This window comes from Rhipicephalus microplus, chromosome 6, assembly GCF_043290135.1.
Source record: "Rhipicephalus microplus isolate Deutch F79 chromosome 6, USDA_Rmic, whole genome shotgun sequence".
Taxonomy (NCBI): Eukaryota; Metazoa; Arthropoda; class Arachnida; order Ixodida; family Ixodidae; genus Rhipicephalus; species Rhipicephalus microplus.
Genome location: NC_134705.1, coordinates 69,376,462 through 69,399,031, shown reverse-complemented (window position 1 = coordinate 69,399,031; position 22,570 = coordinate 69,376,462). Strand labels below are relative to the sequence as shown.

The window sequence follows — 22,570 nt, the reverse complement described above, 5'->3', positions numbered from 1 at the left end:
CACAGCGTTGCCGCAAGGGCGAAGCAATGAACGCGATATTAGCAAATTGGAGAGTGACGCGCCGAATGGCAATCATATTGAGACGTGCCCCGCTTTTCTCACGCACAAATGACGCACGAAACGTACCCACAAGTACAGATGAAGGCGAATAAGCGTCTTAGTTGTTACTTCGCTGTGCCTGGAAAGCGTGCCCTTTTCGCAAACGGAGACTGTGCAACGATTACAGTGACCTTTGTGCACCCGGTAACTACAACAGAAACGTTCTAGTGAAAGCCCAACGCTAGCCAAGACGTAGGATTGTCCCCCACCATGAGATGGGAGCGCGCGAGCGAGCGTATAGACCTTCTCCACTCTGAGGAGCTAAGTACGCGTGGAAGACGAGAACTCGCGCCGCCGCGCACTCATTGTGCCATTTTGCTGCTAATGCTGAAAACGCGATATTTTTGGTCAGAATGTTTTTTTTTTGTTACTTGCGTTTTCCTATACATAGATAAGTATACATATACGGTGAGCGATGGCGATGCCGACGCCGGCGGCAAGATCCAGCGGAGAGTGTCCATATAATTGCTTTCGCAATAAAATTCTTCCACCCCAGCATGACTCCATTGGTTTGGAGTCACGTTTCATTAGTTTGCTCCAGGTGGCTAAATTTATTCCTCGAGTACACGTTTAGAAAGAAGCCGCATTTACACGTCAGAAGGCGGCTGTCCAAAAGCGTGCATCTATGAGTGTACGCCCCAGACTCACGTCATGGGCCGGGTAGTGAATAACCACCGCCGCCAGAAGGTATAACCGATGACATGAGCAAGACTATTTTTCTCTCTGCCTTATACTTTCGTATGTTTTATCTTATTTAGGTGTCGTTATAAAGCTATTGTGATTATACGCGTCGAATGAGTATATGCTACACCTAGCACAGCAAACACGCATAAACGACCATCCTGCGCTTTCTTGCATTATCCGAGCAAACTAACAAAAATGTTCAATACATTAAGCTTTTTATATGCTATCTTTGTGTGCCATTTGCTTCATGCAAAAGACAGAACAATAAAAAAATTGCGTTTTTGCAACAAGCTGGGCAGCTTTTTGTAATAACAAACGTGTAATCGAAACAGTTGAGGAAACGAGCTGGCGACAGAGACACAATTGTCATAGGTATAATTAACATTCGGCATTCGCACCCTATACAAATCAATAAAAGTAATTAAAAGCAATAAAAAAATACAGCACCTTGATTTACAAAGAAGCGCAGTGCATCTCAATTTCCTGGAATGCTGCAATTTAAGTTCAGTACTGGCGTGATCCAGAAAAATATAACGAAAGTTTGACAATACTCAGAATAATACGAACCGTATACGACTTTTGAAACATGGTAGCAATGATAACAAAACCTGTGTGCTTTAAACATGTATCTCCAGAGAATATTTATGAAACGGCAGTGAATCTACGCAAAGTGAAACGCGCCAATACAACATCACACATTCTGCAGGCATGCACATTTAAGTCAGGCTTTGAAACAGGAAAGTTTCCGCCAGGAAGTGGCAGATGCACTCACCTGCACCGAAGTTTTTTATCGCAACTGCTCTTGCTATGCTGGCTGTAGCACGACCAAGTGAAGGAAAAGTGAATATGGCGGGATGTATACACTACGGCTCACTTTGAAAGGGGACGCTGCAATGAGCACTATTTATATTGCCATCCCTCTCACAGCAAGTTAAGAAGAAAATAATGTTCGCATACGGCACTAGTTTATGAAAAGGATCGAGTGGTAACTGTCAAATTTCAGTCGTAATATGCAAATCTGAGCCATTTTGCTTCTGCAAGAAAGTGAAATCAAAATACGCTGTGCACCCAAGCATTCCCTTCAACAATTTTGAGCCACCCATAAATGTCAATACGCGTTGTGACGCGGGAAACGTTTTTAGAGGTACTCTAAGCCGACGCAGTGACAGTGGTAAACGTTACAATGGTTTAAGAATTGCTGCCAGTGATTAACGCAATATTTAGTTCACCATGGTGGAGCAGTGATTATGTCGCTCAGCTGCTAACTCGAAGGTGACGGGACAGCAGCCGAGTGGCATTACTAATGTTCCTCCACGGCGGTCGCCTTACGATCGTTTAAAGATGCTAGAGGCTGGTATGGATTCATGTTTTAAGCAAGGTGATCAATGCAAATACAAAATGAGCAGCAATGAAAATACAACAAGCATGAAGGCTGAAAATATTTATCTCGTAGTCCGGTCACTCGTTCTTCGAAGGCAGTTTCATTCATTAATGACTCTTGGGAGATGAGAAAACCTGGATACGTTGTGATATATTTGGTTAGGGTGTAATGCTGTTGGTGTCGGGTTGGCCTGCTAGTTAAAATTGTTATATACTTTGCTGGATGTAAGGCTAGTTTATAATTTAAAAAGTGATAAAAAAGTTATAATTTAGACTTCTTTTCGCCTTTGGCTTACATTAGATGCTCGTCACTGGTGGTACGAAATTAGAAAGTCAGTCTAACGCGAAACGTTTGCTGAACATAAGTTGCGAGCATTACTCACACGCATCCCCTTGTTATGTCAACATACTCATCATCATCAGTGTGACCAGCGTTGTGGGGAAGAGTCTCGGAGAGCAAAGAAAGTGTGTTGCTGCCTAAACGTTCCCTTACAATATATTTGTGGCAGAAAAAAACTCATGTATTTGGATCTAGTTAATTTGGAAAACCGGATAATGCGTTATCCTTCCCTGGTTCCGGCAAGCGTAAGCGTTGTTCAATGATATACATGGCCTAATAGCCGGTTGAGTCAGATGATCCTCGGTGCGCGCTGTCCGCGAAGCGCCGCACATGTGTGGCGCAAAAGAGCGATACCAGTGTTATCAGACAATCGTAACGAGGGTGCGCTGCCGGGATAACTATCCTCATCAATTAGTGCTTTTGTCCACACGTGTATCCGGCACACAGCCACACTCAGCAGTGTCGTTTTAACTCGATGCAGTGTTTGCAATGTCCCAAACATTGCCGGAGCTGTTCAAGATCTTCCAGCCATGGCCGACCTAATTTCTGGCATAAAACTCATTTGTTACATCATGATGAACGAACTATAAGTTTCAAGCCATTTTACCTGCGAAATAACTATCGTCACGCGTGTGTGGTGGTAGTAGTAATGGCGGCTGTGCGTAAGAAGGGAGGGGTCTATTACGTGTCGGGCAAAGTCTAGCGCCGGGCTCGCATTGTCAAACAATTCGCAGAAAGACGAAAATTGCCGCTTATGCATTGCCCCTAAGCGAATAGGTTCGAGATAAACGTATTCTTTAGAAAAAAAAATGAAATTGTGCGCATGTAACACACATTTAGGTATTGTTTTCTTGGTGCTTTCTACAATTGCGCCTTTTGTTGTGTTTATAACGGATAATAGATTTTCGACAATTTAGAGTGTGATGCACTTTGCTATAAGGGTGAAATAAGCTGCCCCAGTTTCACTCTGCGACAATTAGACAGAGCAGGTGGACAGCTGCCGGTTTTGTGCAACGGCGTTTTGGGGCGTTTTTTTTTTTTCGGGGTTCTGTGAAATCCGAACTGACGGGGTTTTACTGGACACTGTTTTACGAGTAGAAACCGCACTGTTGCCATGAGGCTCACCGTGTCGTACACTCTCAGAAATACAAAGAATTACCTGCTAATATTTTCGGTGAATCATGACTTTCTGCAATTATTTTTTGGGGTCACACATCAACTCTATCCTGGAGATCATCGTACTCAGAGTCGTGGGAGGCATCAACTCTCGGTGGAAAGTTAAAGTTTACTTCAAAGCACTTATGCATTTCTTAGTCTGCATGGAAAAAAGAATCTTTTCCAGAGTACCTCAGTTCGTTCGTTCACTCGATAGGAAATGACAATTAAGGACAAGTAACTCTTAGGCTACTAAAGCAGTCTGAGCTGTAAAGTATAATTATTTTATGCGCAATGCAAACGTAGAAAATAATTCATATACCTGTAACGAGGGCAGTGGGCATGGAGCTCGAGTATAGAAGAGGAAGAAGACTTGCTGTGATCGCAGGCTTGCGTTCTGTTAGCCCTTGCGCTAAATAAAGCTCTCCTTCGCCGAGTCAACACCTGCTTGTCCAACAACCCGTTACAAGTGGTGGAAGTGCTGGGTACATCTGGTCCTCACCCTGGAACTTCGCAGCCGCACACTCCAACGACCTCCTACAATGACTGATCCGGGGCCATCTCATGCTGCTACTCCAGATCTCGCACCTGTGCCTGTCTTCTGCGCTGGCGCTCTCCGGCAGCGCGACCCCCCCATATTTGGTGGCACAGAGGACCAAGATGTGGACAACTGGATTGCCGAGTATGAACTGGTGAGCGCCGTCAATAAGTGGAACGCAGCCGATAAGCTCACAAATGTGAGTTTTTACCTGACCGACGTGGCAAAACTATGGTACAGAAATCATCAAAGTGATTTCAGTACCTGGTCGGAATTGGCAAAAACCCTCGCGGAAGTCTTTGGCCGTCCTGCTGTCCGCCGCCTTCGTGCTGAACAGCGCTTGCGAGGCAGAGTACAGAGAGCAGATGAAACTTTCACCAGCTACATCGAAGATGTGCTGTTTCTCTGCAAGCTCGTCGATTCGACTCTGCACGAGGCAGGCAAGATAAAGAACATCATGAAAGGAATCGACGATGGTGCATTCCAAATGCTGGCTGCGAAGAGTCCCCAGACGGTCGCCGAGGTGATTCAGCTCTGCCAAAGCTATGATGAACTGCGTAGGCAGCGCGCTTCTACACGTTGCGCTGCTCAAGACACCGCGGACATCTCATCCCTCGACTATCGCCGTGACACCGCCGACCACTCTGCGTTGATGCCAGCCATAAAGCAATTCATACGCGAGGAGGTCGCCCGGCAGCTATCTATAATCACAAGAACTACCGAGCCGATGGCACCCTTGTCGCCTTCGCTTCGCCAGGTCATTCAATCGCAAGTTGCCGAAGCATTGCCGCCAGCTCAGGCTCCACCAACTGTTACCGCACCACTAACGTATGCAGCCGCAGTTGCTCGGCCACGTGCGCCAGCGTCTCCTACCATCTACGAAGCTACTCGCCACGTTTATTCGTCGACGCCACCTTCCCGCTCGCTGACCGTCCCGTCTCCGGCTGTATATGAAACAGGTCAGAACGTTTATACGACGCCGCCGCCTGCACGACCATTTACGGTACCTTATTCAGCGAACAGTGCCCCTATCGTCAGCCAATGGCGCACTCCGGATAATCGGCCGATATGTTTTTCATGTGGCATCCCAGGCCACGTAGCTCGTCACTGCCGTCGTCGCAGCTTCCCTTCTCACGACATTGCAGGGGCCTCACATTACATGCCCACCATGCCCACTCAGCCGCGATATCCCGTTCCTGCCGATCCACCTCTAGACGTACGTCCTGGTCGCCGACCATCCGGCTCAAGTCGTTCACCTTCTCCTCGTCGTCGATCTATTTCTCCGGTGTTACGTCGCAACAGCCCACCGCGAGGGGAAAACTGACGGGCGCAGTTCCGGAGGCAAGAACTGCGTTGGCAGCGAAAATTTCAAGACCTAACTGCTGTCCCCCGAACGAAATCGAACTCTATATTGATGGCATTAAGGTGCACGGACTTGTCGACACTGGAGCTGCCGTATCTGTAATTAGCGAGAAACTGTGCCGAAACTTGAAGAAAGTGACCACACAACTTGCCGACCTATCTTTGCAGACAGCTACGTCCCATCATATTCAGCCTTCAGCTTTGTGCACTGCACGAGTCGTCATTCAAGGTGCGATGTACGTCGTCACATTTGTAGTTTTATTCCGTTCTTCGCATGACGTTATCCTTGGGTGGGACTTTCTTTCGTCAAATTCGGCTTTGGTCGACTGTGCTCGTTCTGAACTCGCGTTATCTGTGCCGTGCTATGACCCCGACGACGGTACTTCGTGTAGAGTGTTTGCTGCTTCTGACGTTGACATTGCGCCTTTCTCGGCTGTTGTTGTCTCGGTGTCATGTGCCTCCCCTCCGAAATCGCCTGTGTTGTTTATGCCATCGGTCCCATCTGCGTGCCGTCGAAATATCATGGTTCCGTTTGCCGTCGTCATTTTTCGCAATGGTCACGCTGCCATTTATGTGTGCAATCCCTCAGACAGCCCGTCATCCCTACTTCGTGGAGAATGCCTGGGAAGCTACGAACCTTGCGAGTGCATTCTTCCGGCTACTATACCCGATTCAACGGTTTCGCTCCCAATTTGTGCTGTCACTCCTACCAACGCGGCTAATGATGCTCTGGACGTATTCTCGGATGCCATCGACTCTGAGCTCCCACCAACTCAGCGCGAAGAGATTATAAATCTTCTTCTCCGCTTTCGTTCTTCATTCGATTGTGACCAGTCAGGCTTAAGCCGAACCTCTGCGGTCGTTCACCGTATTGACACCGGTCAACAAGCCCCGCTAAGGCAGCGTCCGTACCGTGTGTCATCTGCTGAACGCCGTGTCATCGACGAACAAGTGGACGACATGATGAAACGGGGCATCATCGAGCCCTCCAACAGTCCCTGGGCTTCACCGGTTGTTCTCGTCAAGAAAAAGGACGGATCCATCCGGTTTTGCGTTGACTACCGCCGACTCAACAAGATAACGCGCAAAGACGTATACCCTCTGCCGCGCATCGATGATGCTTTGGACTGCCTACAAGGAGCAGAATTCTTTTCTTCGTTAGATTTACGCTCCGGCTACTGGCAGGTGCCCATGGCAGAGGGTGACCGCCCGAAGACAGCCTTTGTAACACCGGATGGACTATATGAATTCACCGTTATGCCCTTTGGCCTCTGCAATGCGCCTGCCACTTTCGAAAGGATGATGGATACCGTCTTGCGAGGTCTGAAATGGAAAACGTGCCTCTGTTATTTGGATGACATTGTGGTATTTTCAAGCGACTTTGCGACCCATCTCAGCCGCCTCGAGCAAGTTCTTACGTGCCTTTCCACGGCGAGACTTCAACTTAACTTGAAGAAATGCCACTTCGGTGCTCGCAAGCTTGTAATTCTCGGCCATGTGGTTTCTAAGGACGGCATTCTCCCGGACCCTACGAAACTTAATGCAGTCGCGGCGTTCCCAAAGCCAACCACCATCAAAGAGCTTCGAAGCTTCATCGGCCTATGCTCTTACTTCCGGCGCTACGTCCGCAATTTCGCCTCCATTATCGCCCCCTTGACCAATCTTCTTGCCGGAAGTTCTGATTTGTCAGCGTGGTCACAGACGTGTGATGATGCATTTCAGGAACTCCGACGGCTCCTCACCACGCCTCCCATACTCCGACATTTCGATCCGTCTGCTCCAACGGAGCTTCATACGGACGCTAGTGGTGTCGGGCTAGGGGCCATACTGGCCCAACGCAAGGAGGGCTTTGACGAGTACGTCGTTGCCTATGCCAGCCGCACCCTCAGTAAAGCCGAGAAGAATTACAGTGTAACTGAAAAGGAGTGCCTCGCCATTATTTGGGCAATCGGAAAATTTCGGCCTTATTTATACGGACGTCCGTTTGATATTGTAACAGACCACCATGCCCTTTGCTGGTTATCTTCACTAAAAGATCCTAATGGTCGGCTCGCTCGTTGGGCATTGCGGTTACAGGAGTTCAATATCCGTGTTGTCTACCGTTCTGGCCGGAAGCATTCCGACGCCGATGCCCTGTCACGTTCGCCATTGGCTTCAGAGCCTGTCGGCTCGCCTATCTCCACTAGTGCTGCCTTGGCCATAAGCATTTCGGACATGCCTTCCGAGCAACTCAAAGATGCTTGGATATCTTCTCTTTTGGACTTTCTCTCAAACCGGACACCCGCTCCAGTTTCCAGGACGCTTCGCCGTCAAGCAGGACACTTCGCTATTCGGGATAACCTGCTTTACCGCCGAAACTACAGCTCGATCGGCCGTAAGTGGTTGCTCGTCATCCCCCGACATCTGCGCTCTGACATCTGTGCCACGTTCCACGATGATCCGCAATGTGGCCACGCTGGTGTGTTAAAAACTTACACCCGCTTGCAGCTGCGGTACTACTGGCGCGGTATGTACCGTTTCGTTCGCCGTTACGTAAGGTCTTGCCTTACGTGCCAGCGACGCAAAATGCCCACTCAACATGCCACAGGTCCCTTGCAACCGTTGCCATGTCCAGCACGAGCTTTCGATCGTGTCGGAATCGACCTTTACGGTCCGCTACCCTATACTTCGAGTAGCAACCGCTGGGTCATTGTCGCTATCGACCACCTAACGCGGTACGCTGAAACAGCTGCGTTACCTTCTGCTACCGCAAAAGACGTTGCGTGTTTTATACTGCAAAACCTGGTTTTAAGGCATGGAGCACCTCGGGAGTTACTATGCGACCGCGGCCGCGTTTTTCTCTCCGATGCCATCAAAGCGTTGTTGAGCGAGTGTCGCATCATACACCACACTACCACAGCCTATCACCCGCAAACTAATGGGATGACAGAGCGTTTTAATCGTACACTTGGGGATATGCTGGCCAAGTACGCTTCATCCGACCAGTCAAATTGGGATAGCATACTCCCTTTTGTGACATATGCTTACAACACTGCAACGCAAAGCACCACTGGATTTTCGCCTTTTTTCCTTCTTTATGGACGCGAGCCATCATCAACAATGGATACCATTCTTCCTTATCGACCGGACCCTTCAGAGATGACTACCATTTCTCGAGCAGCAGCACACGCTGAAGAATGTCGGTAGCTTGCTCGTGCGTTCACGTCACATGACCAGACGCGCCAAAAACATCGCCACGACGCGTCAACCACGCATATGAGCTTTGCTCCGAACTCACTTGTGTGGTTATGGATTCCTTCTACTCCTCTAGGACTCTCCCACAAGCTTTCGTCCAGGTACCATGGCCCTTATCGAGTTGTATGCCAAACATCCCCTGTCAACTACCTTGTCGAGCCGCTGGATGCATCTCCGGACAAGCGCCGTCGGGGAAAAGAAATCGTACACATCTCTCGGCTCAAGCCATACCATGACCCTTCTGTGTACACCTGTCCTTAGGTCGCCAGGATGGCTCCCTCATCGGCCGGGGGTGATTGTAACGAGGGCAGTGGGCATGGAGCTCGAGTATAGAAGAGGAAGAAGACTTGCTGTGATCGCAGGCTTGCGTTCTGTTAGCCCTTGCGCTAAATAAAGCTCTCCTTCGCCGAGTCAACACCTGCTTGTCCAACAACCCGTTACATACCGAAGACCTCTTGGCGAGTTCTCTCAGTCTAACAAAAAAAAAACAAAAGGGGCGGGGCGAAAGAAACGCTCCTTTTGCCAAGCTAGACGCGACATTAATCAAAAATAACATACACTCATACCAGGAATATCAAAAGCGATGTCATATATAGTAATTTTGATACGAAATGTTAAAAAACAAAACCGGACGAAAAGGTAACTTACCGCTGGCAAATGTTGAACACCTGCGACCTTCGAATAGCACCTCCGATGCTCTATTAACCGCCCCGCCGCGGTGGTCTAGTGGCTAAGGTACTCGGCTGCTGACCCGCAGGGCGCGGGTTCGAATCCAGGCTGCGGCGGCTGCATTTCCGATGGAGGCGGAAATGTCGTAGGCCCGTGTGCTCAGATTTGGTTGCACGTTAAAGAGCCCCAGGTGGTCTAAATTTCCGGAGCCCTCCACTACGGCGTCTCTCATAATCATATAGTGGTTTTGGGACGTTAAACCCCACATATCAATCAATGCTCTATTAACTGAGCTACAGAGGCGGTCAATCCGCCCCCATTTTATGGCGTATATATATATTGTTGCACGAAGGCACACAGGGAAACAAGGCGTATTTGCAATGTTCACACACAACCTCCAAGCATATGCCAAGGTGGATGATGATGATGATGGTGGTGATGATGATGATGATGATGGTGGTGGTGGTGGTGGTGATGATGATGATTATAATGATGAACCTCTTGCATTGCTGGCAGTCACCTACTGAGGGGGATGGGCCAAGAACCGGGGGGCAGGATCTTTAACGTAATTGGTAAGGTGTTTAAAAGCATCCAAAAGAGTTTTATTAAAAAAACAAAACAAGCCAAAAATATTGCATGAAAATGCTACACGAGCTAGCAGTCAAGCAATCAGTTACTTTCGGACCCAAAACCATTAATAACAATAGACTAACAATGACAATAACAAGGTAATCTTTTTGTTTCCTGTACTCACACATAATGGAGGAGAAAAACATTTAAAATCACGTCGTCTTCTTTGGCACCTCTCTAGTTTATGGTCTTATGTAAATATGTACGCGTATATCCGAAGGTTGCAGGTTCGCTCTATGGCCACGGCAAGTGATCTTTTCGTGCTCTTTGCTTTCTTCACATTTATATTGCATCCCCTATACTTTCATTAGCTTTTTTTTTGCTGGTTCTAATTTTTGTTGTGTGTAAAAAGAAGAACGTATATACTGGCTTATGTGCTTCCTTTTACTTTTTATTTGTGCAGACGCCGGAACCCAGGAATGACACAAGGATTGAAGTGACGTCACAAGCTAGCAGTCTGCGAGATGGCGGCACATCCGGCGTGACATCATTGTCTTCGGGATGGGACACAGCCTACAAGTTGCTGTACGAAACGTTCAGCTATCCGGAGGCGGTAAGTTGGGTGCCTTTATGTCACGTCATTGCGCACCATAAGGTCACTTTGGGTCTAATTAATTGAGAAAAGAAAACCAGTTGCAAGTTCAATGAGTACTCTGTCGTTTATATTGTCCTTGTTTTTTGCGGTGAAAAGCGTCGAGTTATCGTGCTGACTGCAGAGGCATCATAACTTTTACGTAACACGTAACGTTCCCCAATACACTCTGAGACACAGCGCTTTTTGCAAAGCACATAATTTACTTTCAAAAAACTGGCAGCATATCCACAGAGTGAATGATGGATAGTGGGGCAAAGTAACCGTCCGTCCATTAGTTCTTGCTTCCGTCCATCCATGCTTGCGTCTGTGTGACCGCCCGTGCGTCCATCCGCCCGTTCGTGCGTGCGTCTGTTCGTGCGTCCGCACGTTGATCTGTGCGTCCGTCCCTGCTTTCGTCCATGCATCCGCTCCTGCGTCCGTCCGTGCGTCCATCCATCGTTGCAGCCATCCGTGCGTCCGCCCATACATCTGTCTGTGTGTCTGTTCATCCACCTATTCAACACTCCAAATACCACCATCTCGCGTCTTTTCATCATACATTCCCCATATAGAAGCACTGCCATCCAGCGGACATTCGAAGGACTAAACGAGAGGTGGCACACGCACACTTTCTTACGGCTTGCGCTTCGGGTCTACTTCCCACCTTCAACCACCTCGAGTTCATGGTATACCGGGTGTTCAAAATTAAGCTTTATGATTTTTTTAAAATTAGGCGCTCGAAGGCACGTGAGAACCACTTGTGCAAATAAGTTAAGCGGCCAGGGGGACAGAAAGTTAGATGATAATTATCGCTGTCAGCAGCCCAATTAACTAAAATTTAATAATTAACTTTTTACTGGCTGCGGTAAGTTGGCATGTTTATATTGAAAAAATGTAGGCAGTGGTGTTTGTACACAGTTTCAGTTGGAAGATTTTTTCTAGCACGCCTGTGTTCCGAGATATCCGGCTCCAAAGTTTAATTGTCTTTCGCACGATTACGCATGCAAGAGGGTGAGGGTCCGCGCAAAGCTCCTCCCTAAAGTGACGCATCTGTTGCGTGTGGTGTTTAGTGTGTGAAGAGGGTGGAAGCGTAGGCATAGGTGATAGCAATTACCCTTGCCCTCTTCGGCCGGCGAAATCAAAATGTGACAGCGCGGTGCGCCATGAGCCTTACGCATGATCCTGATGAACGCGATAACAGGAGACCATTTTTCGCGACGTTTTTTCGTGACTTTAGATCACACTGAGACATCTTCTTGTGAACGCGTTAGCAGGACCGTCCTGCACTAGGGTGCCTCCGGTTAGAGCACAGCGTCTCTGCATTGAAGGTCTACCAAGGAAATCCACGTGGAGTCCTTTCGAGCTAATATGGCTGCTTCTGGCGTGAGGTATTCTACCAAAGTAAAAGTAGACGTGGTGCTTGCAATGGCTGAAATGAATGGCAACGCTTCGTTAGCAATGGAGCTTTACGCGTCTCGCCACCCACACCGTCCCCTTCCAACAAGGCCCACTTTCACAAACCTGTTTCGACGCTTCTGCACAACAGGCTCTGTCCACCTTCCGAGACGGACCAGGAAGGCAATCGTCGATGAAGACTTTGAAATCGACGTTGTCGCGTGCGTAACCTCGATGCCAGAGCTCAGCATCCGACAGATTGCCGATCAGTGCGGTCGCAGCATCGGAACAGTCACAAATGTTTTAAGAAAGCACAAGTTCCATCCATATCACGTTTACCTTCATCAGGACCTAAATGAGGCGGACTTTGAAAGGCGAGTTGACTTCTGCAATTGGGGCCTCATCAAAACTGATCAAGAAAATGACTTTTTGCACAGAATAATTTGGACTGATGAAGCTCGGTTTTGCCGAAATGGAAGTGTTAATCTTCACAACGCCCATTATTGGGCACAAGAAAACCCACACTGGCTGAGGCAGCACAAGCATCAAGTTCGCTGGAGTGTGAATGTGTGGTGCGGCATACTCGGGGACAGGATCATCGGACCTCACTTTTTTGAGGACAACTTGAACGGAAAGATGTACACAGAAGAAATATTAGGTGTTGTCATTGATGATCTTGTCTGCAGTCTTTCCCTGAATGACCTGCGCCAAGTATGGTTTCAGCACGATGGAGCACCACCACATTTTTCTACCAGGGCGAAGAACTGGTTGGACAGACGTTTTCCACAACAGTGGATTGGGCGCGCAGGAGCGATGTTTTGGCCACCAAGATCACCTGACCTTTCTCCGCTCGACTTTTTCCTTTGGGGCTACGTTAAAGATCGAGTTTACGTAACAGAGCCCAGCGATGTTAATGACATGAAGGACAGGATAACATCTGCCTGTGCGAGTATTCCTGCAGAAGTACTGCGCCGAGTCATCGAGTCGACGCGACAGCGGTTCATGCTTTGCGTTGCTGCCGAAGGCAGGCATTTTGAACACTTTTTGGGGCATTGACGTCTTGAGAGGTGAAGAGTTTCGATGAGATTTGTGCATGACCGAAATATGCTTATGTAGCAGCAGGAAATATGCGTTAGCAAGGATAAAACTGTTTCAGTTATTATTGGTGGAGTTGTTGCTCTTGTTTCAATAAAAGTTACAGTACTCGGACATCAGCAGTCACGCTATTCGCGTAGCCCAGGCAACGACCACGCATGCTTCTCTAGTGATTATTACGCACGCGCACTGGCATCCAGATTCTCCGCTCGCACCATTATCTCGGCATGGTATCTGCCACTATCGTTAGAGGCTCTGCAGTTGCGTGTTACGACACTGGTTGCAAGCGTTCTTCGATTTTTGATTTCGACGGCCGAAGAGGGCAAGGGTAATTGCTATCACCTATGCCTACGCTTCCACCCTCTTCACACACTAAACACCACACGCAACAGATGCGTCACTTTAGGGAGGAGCTTTGCGCGGACCCTCACCCTCTTGCATGCGTAATCGTGCGAAAGACAATTAAACTTTGGAGCCGGATATCTCGGAACACAGGCGTGCTAGAAAAAATCTTCCAACTGAAACTGTGTACAAACACCACTGCCTACATTTTTTCAATATAAACATGCCAACTTACCGCAGCCAGTAAAAAGTTAATTATTAAATTTTAGTTAATTGGGCTGCTGACAGCGATAATTATCATCTAACTTTCTGTCCCCCTGGCCGCTTAACTTATTTGCACAAGTGGTTCTCACGTGCCTTCGAGCGCCTAATTTTAAAAAAATCATAAAGCTTAATTTTGAACACCCGGTATACTAATTCACTGTATTCATGGCACTGCGGCCCAACGCTCGCTAAACCTTTCTAAAACCAAGGAGGTGACGCCCAGCGAGTATAACGTAGCAACCCTTTCTTGTCTCTTGTGCGTTGTTGAACAATAAAAATTCGCAGCGTGCGCGTTAACTAAAAGCCGAATTCTCCTCTCTCACATTCCCCCTTAGCAGCCATTGGAATGTACATTGAGCACTATCTTTTATTGTTCAATAACACACAGAAGAAATCTCTCAACGGCACCACCTTGGAGGTCAAAATGTTATACTTGTTACACACTACTACAACAGGTACGAGGGATGAACAGGTGCTGCTATAAGGAGCTTCACCCCTAAGATTGCTCGACGAAAATATGGCGCAAGCGGGTAGGCTTAGCAATGTGGGACCCAAAATCATGTGTATAAATTGGCCAGCCCTAGGAAGGCGTGCTATGTGAGCGAGAAACTAAGGCAAAAAAAGTAGAGGTTCTCATTAGCCGTGAAAAGCTTAAACGACGAAACCAATTTACATTATGGGCTTAATGTTGCCGTATCAGCGCATGCTAGGTCTTTTCTTGGCGTTGACCAACGTAGACAATGTGGTGTGAAACCACAGCCTGTGAGAGACCACGCGAGAAAGTCCGAACTCCATCGATAGAAATAACGTCCAAGGCGCCCCCGGTGGAAGCACGGGCCTTTCGTCACTCGTGCTCAGCTCGCGCGGCGGTTAAACTCGGCACGGTGGCTGTCCGTCGGTGGGCGCGGCTGATCAGCAACGGCGCGGAAAGTTGCTCGCGGACGCCTGACGTTTCACCTTTAGGATTAAGAAATTCGCTCCTAAAAAAATCTACAAACGATGACGCCTGCTTGGAAAGGCATTCTTCTTCTATATGGTTACCACACGCACATACACATCATTTCACAAACTGATTTACACGAACATGTCGCCGGTAAACTCATCTCTATATCGATCACCCTCATTGACCAGAACAGCGCGTCACCGTAGAGAAGATGCATTAGCACCTTCCTTCGCAAGAACGAACACGCGTAACAATTCTTTGCTCCCTCGTGCGAGAACCAAACAGAATTATATAATCAAATGAATATCACAATCTTCGCTATTAGTGATCTGTTTCATAGCGTTGTGTCAAACAGACTGGCTCTATTTCTGTGATATTGTCTTTTGTTCTCCTTGTTATTTTTTTCGAAACGTGTTTACTGCTGTACCATTTCTATTGTTTTCCCTGCCTGAACTACAAGTCCGGATTATTTGATATAGAATTATAATAAATAAATATATTGTGTTGCAGTTGCGAGTACCGCAGTTCAACCAGCTCTCAGAATTGTCGTACAGGAACGTATACATAAGCGATAATTGTGACATGTGGGAGCTGTGGTACTGTGACATTGTTCACTTAAAGCAAAAAATATCGCTCCACAAATTCAGGAAGTCCCGGCGTCATGTGCACGCATATATTTGATTACAATGCTTGAAAATTGAGACACAACAATTATTTATTTATTTATTTATTTATTTATTTATTTATTTATTTATTTATTTATTTATCATTCATTTATTCAATCATTTACTATCGTTACGATAACAAAGTACCATGCCCGAAAACAACTCCGCGTGCTAACAAACATTTCCTTAATACTTGAGCTGCTTGTGGTAAATTGACTGCACACACACACACACACACACACGTGCACACATGCACACACGTGCACATCATTCATTCATTCATTCATTCATTCATTCATACATACATACATACATACATACATACATACATACATACATACTTACATACATACATACATACATACATACATACATACATACATACATACATACATACATACATACATACATACATACATACATACATACATACATACATACATACATACATACATACATACATACATACATACATACATACATACAAAGAACTCACTCTGAGAACGTTTATTGCAAGGTCATCTATAGCAGGCAATATCATTTTCCGAGTAGCCCCTTCGTGAATCATGCAATAACGTAAAATCTGCGCAATCGCTTTTTAATTTACAAGTAACCGCAGCGTCTGCAGCACAATGTTTCAGTACAAATAATGAATGCAGATTGTCATACAATGAAGCCTTTGAACGCAAAGGGAAAAAGCTCTGCGATATACGCAACATACAATATAGAGGGCTACGTGAAAGGATAGGAGCTCTATTGTGGCGGAACTGCTTCGTTGTGCCTTTTAGTGGCGGCACGGCTCTCGACGAGTGAGGACCCTTAAGGAAGCGAAATCTGATCGTTCACGCAGAAGGAGCTGGAGGCCCTGCTGCCACTGCCGAGTACCTACCTGACCCGGAAGCAGCGGAGAGACCGGAAAGGCGATCACGGCGAGCCCAGGAAGAAAGAGCAACAGCGACAGCACGCCGCCAGGGAACTCACGTACAGGCACGTCTCTCCGTCTAGTGCAACGCTGAAATGCTTTCGGAAAAAGGAAGTAAAAGTGGCGTATAGGCATAAAAACAGCGTTCGAGTGAAAGAACGAGAACGAAAAAGACAATTCGGTTTCTTTTCGTCGAAGTTCGCGGAGGAAGTAGCGAATGGCGGGGCGACTGACTTTTCACGAAAGTTTTAAGATTGCTCTTGGGAATCGGGGCAGATTGGATGCTCTTTTGTTTCCTTTCTTTCTTTATGACCTTATATGCCCTTTTATGTTAGAAAGAAAAAAGAACTCTAGAAATTCGCTCGAACTGGCAACGTTCTACGCCTTGACTTTTTTGTTATTGTTTCTGGAGGCTGACATTGGCTCGAACGCTTCTTCTCCGATATCCCATTTATCGTGAAAGGAAGCGAAGTGCTCTTTACGAAGCTAACGCGACCCCTAATGGTTGTCAGTGCAGGTTGTCAGTGTCAAACGACGCATTAACAACAAATACCTTGATAGCTTCTTTATTGATCGCTTATTTATTATCAGCTTCATCGTTTGTTCGGTGTCTTATATCGCTGTACACGTGTGCCGGCAGAAAGCTGGCAATAATTAAGACGTGTATAAAGTTTTAAGTGAGCCCCACGGCGTGCAGTAGAGCACCAAGAAAGCTTTCTTTCGCGTGCGCGTGAAAGGAGACACCTTGGCGACACGTCTTGTCACATTGAAGTGATGAATAATTGTGTAACAAATCAACTATCGTTAATTTAGCGTTCGTTGGCTCATTCTGAAAACAAAAGGCCAGGGTTCTTTGTTTTTCACTTAGGGCCGGAGTCACAGCGTCGCTACCTCAGTGCAGGGGCGTACCAACGCTTTCGCGACTGAAGGGGCAACCAACCTACCTCACACGTGAGGCGGGACATAATATATGTAACCAACCATGAGCAGGAATCGAACCTACGACCTTCGAATAACGCGTTCGATGCTCTAAGCACTGAGCTATCACAGCGGCCTTCCCCCCAGCCCACCCACTTTTTGGGTTTATATGTGAATTTAAACGTGGGAGTGTCAGTCGGCGCCATCTGTAGCCAAGCGGCGAGTGTGGAACACCATTTTATAAGCCTGTGTGGCGTCACGTAGCACGTGAACTTATTACGAGCGGGCAGCGGACCATTAGTCCCTCGTATACAACCTAATGACACCAAGTCTGTCAGTCTAAGACCCTTGTTAATCAATAAGGGAAAGAGGGGTACACCTATGGGCTCGTTTTTTCCGTGTTTTGACACAATTTTAATGAGATCTAACAGACAATAATGCCAAGGAATGTATAGGGGAAGTTATTAGAACAAATGTAATGTAAATAATAAGAAAAAAGTGGGTGAAAAAATAACCAGACGTGAGCAGGAATCGAACCTACGACCTTCGAATAACGCGTTCATTTCTGATTTATAAGCTTTTCGATACAGGCGAAAATGCTGAAGCACGTGTGCTCAGATTTGGGTGCACGTTAAAGAACCCCAGGGGGTGTAAGTTTCTCGAGCATTTCACTACGGCGTCTCTCATAATCATAAGGTAGTTTTGGGACGTTAAACCCCACATATCAATCAATCAACTCACCACCATTCAGTCAGCATGTGCATACAGTAACCACTACCCACTCCACGCAACAGAACCGTCTGAAATGAAACAGGCTTGAGTAGGCACCGATGACTTTGCACACGGCACGAATATTCCTGGAGTTGCCCCAAAGAACGGTTGCTTTACTCCACAAGAAGGAAAATGCCGCTCCGTGCGGTGCCGTGTGCAGTCTTTTGCGCACATTTCGTCTTTTGGAGGAGCAAAGAGCCCTTTTCATGGTAACTGCACAGTTACGCTGGAAAGCGTTTTGGAGTGTTTGTGCGCGTGTACATCTCTGAGCTCATCCTTGCTGAGAGAGAGAGAACTTAGCAGAGCTGCGCGTGTGTTCTTTTCTGTCAGAGTTGTATTTTGAGCTGTGAAAGGCAGTTCCCGTTGAATGAAAACTAACTAGCCCAACTCCTAATTAGGCCTTCATCGTGAAAAAAGCTACGACCTTTCACCTTCTCCCTGGTCCGGCGGGTCAAGCTGTGGGGTAAGCTTAGAAGCTGAGCTTCCCAATGTACTCGAGTCCACTGCTTTATTCTTCGCCACCTTGCAAACTGCTGCCATCACTCCTACAGTTACCGTTAAGCAAGGCTGGTCAAATTTCTCAGAGACTAAAGCGCAAACCTATTTGTGGCGCTTGTAGTCAGACAGGACTAAAGCATTTAAAAATATTCGTCACAATCATCGGCTCACAGCAGCTTCAACAAAGTAGCCAAGACGTTATTCAGTTTTTATGAAAGAAAGCAATTTTCCTGAAGCAGCAAGTGCATTGACTGGCCCATAAAACGATTGCTCCGTTCCCATCCATAACAAATCAAGTACAAGGCTACGGTAGCCCGCTTTCCAGTGCTACATTACAATGTGTGAAAGAGTCGCGTAGGCAGCCTGCGCCACAAAGAACATTCAAGGACAATCGTCAATACAGGCATTTAGAAAATATTTTACTATATTAAAACATTCCCTCGGGACATTTTCATTTCCTCGTAACAATACAATCGAGTGATTACTGTGGTGATGGAAAACTTCGCCTTAATTGTTGGTTTCCCCAGCGTGCAGCTGACAATGACCACTGTCAAAGGTGGGGGGGGGGGGTCTCAGCCCCCTCAACATTTCTCAGTGGGGGGGGGGGGGAGCTCACGTTCTGTTTGTTCCCTCAGCTGATACGCCTATGCTTAGTGCCACGTCACGAATCGCACGTGTAGTGAATCCCGAAGTGTGGCATGAGTTCCGCGGAAAATGCAGCTGGAAGAGACGAGACATCTTGTGCACGTCGCTCGAGCCCACATTTCGACAGGCAGAGTCGTCTTGGTCGGGGCAGCAAGTCTGATTGCCGAAGCGTCTCAAGAGACACCCATTGTTCAGGGATCTCTTGAAGTGCAGAGGGGTCGGGCTGTCTAAATCTGTCGTATGCTGTGATCGCTTGTCGTAACGCGGGCAAAATTAGGTACAGCACAGCCAAAATTGCCCAGTGACAATTCTCTTCAAGCGCCTTGATGATTAAATGAATTGTGGAGCGATTCAGGAGCACGCGCGTACAAATTGAAAAAGAAAAAGGAAGAAATCTGTAGCAAGCCTGAAATAGAAGCAAAGAGAAAGAAGAGGAAAGTAGGAACAAAAGTAATAAGAGCAACGAAGAGACGAATGTACGTAAAGAGAGAGGAAGAAATAAGAGATTAGGAGAGGAGGAAACACGGGTAAATCCAAAGAGCAACAAAAGGTGACCCAGGTTTGCATTTCCACCAGGCTTTGCATGCACCTTTGCGCGAAGCTGCTTAAGCTTTACATTGCTACAGTATATTCTAACATTTCCAGCCACACTTCTCTGATGAAGGTCTGAAATACTGAATTTATACTAGCATTCCGGGGCACGTAAAGCGAGATATTTGTTTTTACCAATAAATATTTGTGATATATGCCCTCGCCGATGGCTCAAATTCTAGCATGTTGCAGAAGCGTGTAGCTGCAGTGCGCTTTATCTGTGGGAACTTGAGAGAAAGCTCGCCGATCGACTTTTTCTTACTTACAATTTCTGGCTCACTTAGCGCCTCATGGAGGTGGCGTTGCCACTTGTATTTCTTTCTTGCCCGTTTTCTGGCTTACCAAATATCTTCTCGCTGCAAGAAAGGCCTTCATTCTTTCTCCGTCCCGTTTTTTTTTTTTTTTTTTTTTTGCTCTGTTCCCCTCAGCATCATGTACCAAAGGGCTATTCATGAACCCTTCTACTTCAAAAAAAAGAGTTTATTTTTATTTATTTTGGCATCTCCTTAAGTAACTTTTTTTTCTTTTTGCGTCTTCTGCACTACTTTTCTGAATACTGATCAATGCACCTCAGTATTGGGGTTAATTACTGCATGAATTGTTCCCCGCAATTTTTTGGAATCCTGCACGTACGTCCGGAGTTGTGAGAATTTGTCGCGCTCGTTAAGATCTTTCTCCTTCCTTTTGTTCCGTCAAAAATGCTGGAAAATACTTTGCAGGTGATGACGAAAAAGAAAGAAACCATGTCATGCGCGCGTCGTGGCATCGAGCCAGCCTAATAAAAAGCAATCGCTCTCCTCCGGTGCGATTCTGGTGCGCACCATAGTGTTGCTACTGAGTGATGTTAGCTCGTTATAAAGCACTGCCCCCACCCACACCCCGCGTGTGGCGGCACCCCCTGGCAACCCCAACAAATTTAAATGCTGCTCTTGGGGCATGTCACATATCGGCCAGAACCAGCAATATGTTGTATATGAGGAATAATCGGTCGTATTGGGCGCAAGGCCCACCACTGGAAGAGCGCGCGCTGCAATCGCGGTGATGTGCAGGGTTGGATCACGTGGTCTCGCCTCGCTCTGGCGAAAGGAAGCAGGCGGTTGGATTCGTTGTTTTTAAATTCGACTTCACGGTGTTTTCACTTTTGAACAGCGTTATTTTGCTCGGAGTTCATGTGTACGGACTTCTACAGACTAAACAATTCGTAAAGTTGCAGTAAAGATTACCAGCGGTACGCCACAGCCCGCTACATACGCGATGCCACTGTCACGGCCGCTGGTAAGGCCACCATCACCTCTCTCTTTCTGCGAAGTGGTTGTTATTTCAAAACCATGGGGTCAAAATGAGCACCGACCATGATTGTTCACATAAAAACAGAACGTTTCAGTTACCGCACGGGAGCCTAGTTTACAAAAAAAAATGAATATGCAAACATTCCAATTGTGTATATTTAAAATACGACGTAGATGTGTACATGTGAGGGAAGTTGCCGTCAATACATTTCATAATGTGCGCCGTCGTCTTAATTGTGAGAGAGTTAAGATAAAGCCCGGAAGTCCAGTCATTTCCCGTCATTTTCGTTAACCTAAAGCTATTCCGGTGTGTTTCGAGGCTCGTTGCTTCTGCGTGTTCGGCCAGCGCATTCGATGGAACCTTCTTTCTTGCATCATACATGTGCCGCTCCAGTCTGGTAAAGGTACTTCTCTCGCCAAAGTAACTTTTACCACAGTTTGGGCCACCCCCCCCCCCCCGACCCCCGGGCAGAGGTCCCCGGTTGTCTGTTTACATGTTTATGCCCGAGCAGATTGGTTTTCGTCCGCCAGTGGCGCGGGGCATAGTTTCCTAAAATTAACTAGAGGAGACTCTGGTGCTGCGATCGTTCAGTGACCATGGGAATGATGGGTAGTACATGGATTTGCTTTGTCGTCATACTTGCGGGCGGTAAATCGCACTTGTGGCTTTGTTTATTGCTGTGTTTCGGTTTTGTTTCAAAAGAAAGAACAAACCTTTTTGAACTTTGTGCCCCAATTTAAAAAGGTAAGACTAAAAGAATATAAAGTGGTGAAGTGCAACTACGGAAAATTTGCTGATTTTTGTTTCGTGAGAAGACAGCTCCAAGCCACACGAACGCACAAGGAGCCAGAAGTACGAAAATTAGACGAATCCATTTACTACTCATCATTCCCATGCACGCTGAAGTGATGTGCGTTGCAGTATCCATTGATACTAGCGCCAGAGTTCTCTCGAGTGTATATTTATGAAACTATTGCGGGACGGCGTGGCACACCAAGGTTGTGCCCCCCCCCCCCCTTTTTTTAGATGCGGAGCATCTAATACTCGAGGCTTGTAGTGCGGCGCCGTCCGCAAGCTTCCTCCTCCTTCTTCCATCATCTGTGCATCCCTTCCTCCTCTACACACCGCGCGCGCTTCACTCCTCCACCATCTGTGCACCCTTCCTCCTCTACACACCGCGTGCGCTTCTCCTCTTCACGAACATTCGCTAGCTGTATAATGTAGCGCGCATGCGCCGTCACGCTTCGAGAACATCGGCAGCTGACGCGCGCGCATGCGCCGTCGCGCTTCGAGAACATCGGCAGCTGACACGCGCGCATGCGCCGTTGCGCTTCTCCCCCTTCTCGAACATTCGACAGCTGACAGTGCATGCGCCGTCGCGCTGTATATATACTCAAGGTCGGTGCTCACTCGCTCAGTTGCCGCTCGTCGGTTGGTTTGTACGGCGCGTCGACGTCCGAGGTCGCAATGATCGACGTCCCTTCGACCAGCGCCGGCCAAAGTGTTGGCGGAACCGCAACCAAGTCGTCGTCCGAAGACAAGGCAGCGCGGAGAAGAGCTCGCGAC

The 22,570-nt window shown here is 47.3% G+C and overlaps 1 protein-coding gene across 1 annotated transcript in view; it reads left to right on the top strand.

Annotated features, from left to right (window-relative positions):
- The window catches only part of LOC119168632 (uncharacterized), a 207,567-nt gene that overhangs the window by 163,124 nt on the left and 21,873 nt on the right, over positions 1 to 22,570 (top strand). Inside the window, exons 3-4 of the mRNA XM_075866047.1 lie at positions 10,495 to 10,644; positions 16,220 to 16,356. Coding sequence (XP_075722162.1) covers positions 10,495 to 10,644; positions 16,220 to 16,356 — 287 coding nt within the window. The remainder of the gene's footprint in view (positions 1 to 10,494; positions 10,645 to 16,219; positions 16,357 to 22,570) is intronic.